Source organism: Nannospalax galili, unplaced genomic scaffold (assembly GCF_000622305.1).
Source record: "Nannospalax galili isolate Female #2095 unplaced genomic scaffold, S.galili_v1.0 scaffold5065, whole genome shotgun sequence".
NCBI lineage: Eukaryota > Metazoa > Chordata > Mammalia > Rodentia > Spalacidae > Nannospalax > Nannospalax galili.
Genome location: NW_008353156.1, coordinates 8,786 through 9,930, shown reverse-complemented (window position 1 = coordinate 9,930; position 1,145 = coordinate 8,786). Strand labels below are relative to the sequence as shown.

Genomic DNA, 1,145 nt, shown 5'->3' with positions numbered 1-1,145 from the left:
TTATGTAAACTTATATTTAATAAGATTTATCCCTCATGCAAAAACAAGATACAAACAAAAACTAAAGGACTAAAGAAGCAAAAAATTAAGATAATAATAAATATTTTAAGGAGACTTACAAAATTATAAGGTCAGTGAGAAATGAAGGTAAGATGGCTCAGAGGGTAAAGGCACCCAAGGACCTGAGTTTGATCCTTAGAACCATACTGTGGAAGGAGAGGACAGACTCGGACGTCTACTGAAATCACTAGCTTAAAACTCTATATTATTTTTAAAATATATTAACAGTTGACATGCTAAATTTCATACATACTTGGGTTCAGATTTGACCTAATTTCTTCTTTAAATTTCGTGTCTCATCTTCTAAGTTAACATGGTAACGTGAGGAGACCTCCAGTGAGGCCTCTGACATGGACTGCTTTTTTAGGGTGTCAGCTAGTTCTTGTTGAAGGTCTCTCACAACTACCTGGTAAGATATTTCTGTTACTGACTCTATAAATCATACCACCGAAATACATGAACGATATTTAAATCTCACATATATGCTGGAGAATGTAACCATATGGATATGTGAGACTAGTGAGGTGAATTCTACACAGTAGAGCATTTTATTATATACATATATAAACCACTGCATTTTAATGTAAATTTACCCATATTTAAATTTTTATCTTTTAAATGAGATATAAAATTGGGCATATTAATGGGATACCACATAATGCTTTGATACGTGCATACATATAATGATTATTAAATCAGGTAGACAGAGTGATCCTCTCAAACATGAATCATTTCCTTATGGTTAATCTTTCTAAATCCTTGTTCTAGCTGTTGGAAATATATACTACATTATTGTTTGGGAGTTTACCAGAGTTTCTTGCTCTTCACTGTAACTGAGCACCACTGATCAACTTGCTTCCCATCACTTCTCCAGCCTCTTATCTGCCCAGTTTCAGGAATCCACCATTCTACTCTGGAGCTTTAACGGAATCAGTCTTTTACCCGGGTGTGGTGGCACATGCCTTTAGTTCCAGCACTCGGGTGGCAAGGCAGTGGCAAGGCAGATCTCTGTGAGTTCAAGGCCAGCCTGGTCTACATAGTGAGTTTCAGGCCAGCTGGAGCTACAGGGAGACCCTGTCTCAAAA

The 1,145-nt window shown here is 36.9% G+C and overlaps 1 protein-coding gene across 1 annotated transcript in view; it reads right to left on the bottom strand.

The window, feature by feature from the left end:
* The window catches only part of LOC103747879 (ankyrin repeat domain-containing protein 26-like), a gene marked incomplete at its 5' end in the record, with an annotated part of 18,433 nt that overhangs the window by 10,864 nt on the left and 6,424 nt on the right, over nt 1-1,145 (bottom strand). The window contains 1 exon segment of the mRNA XM_017802547.1: nt 314-466. Coding sequence (XP_017658036.1) covers nt 314-466 — 153 coding nt within the window.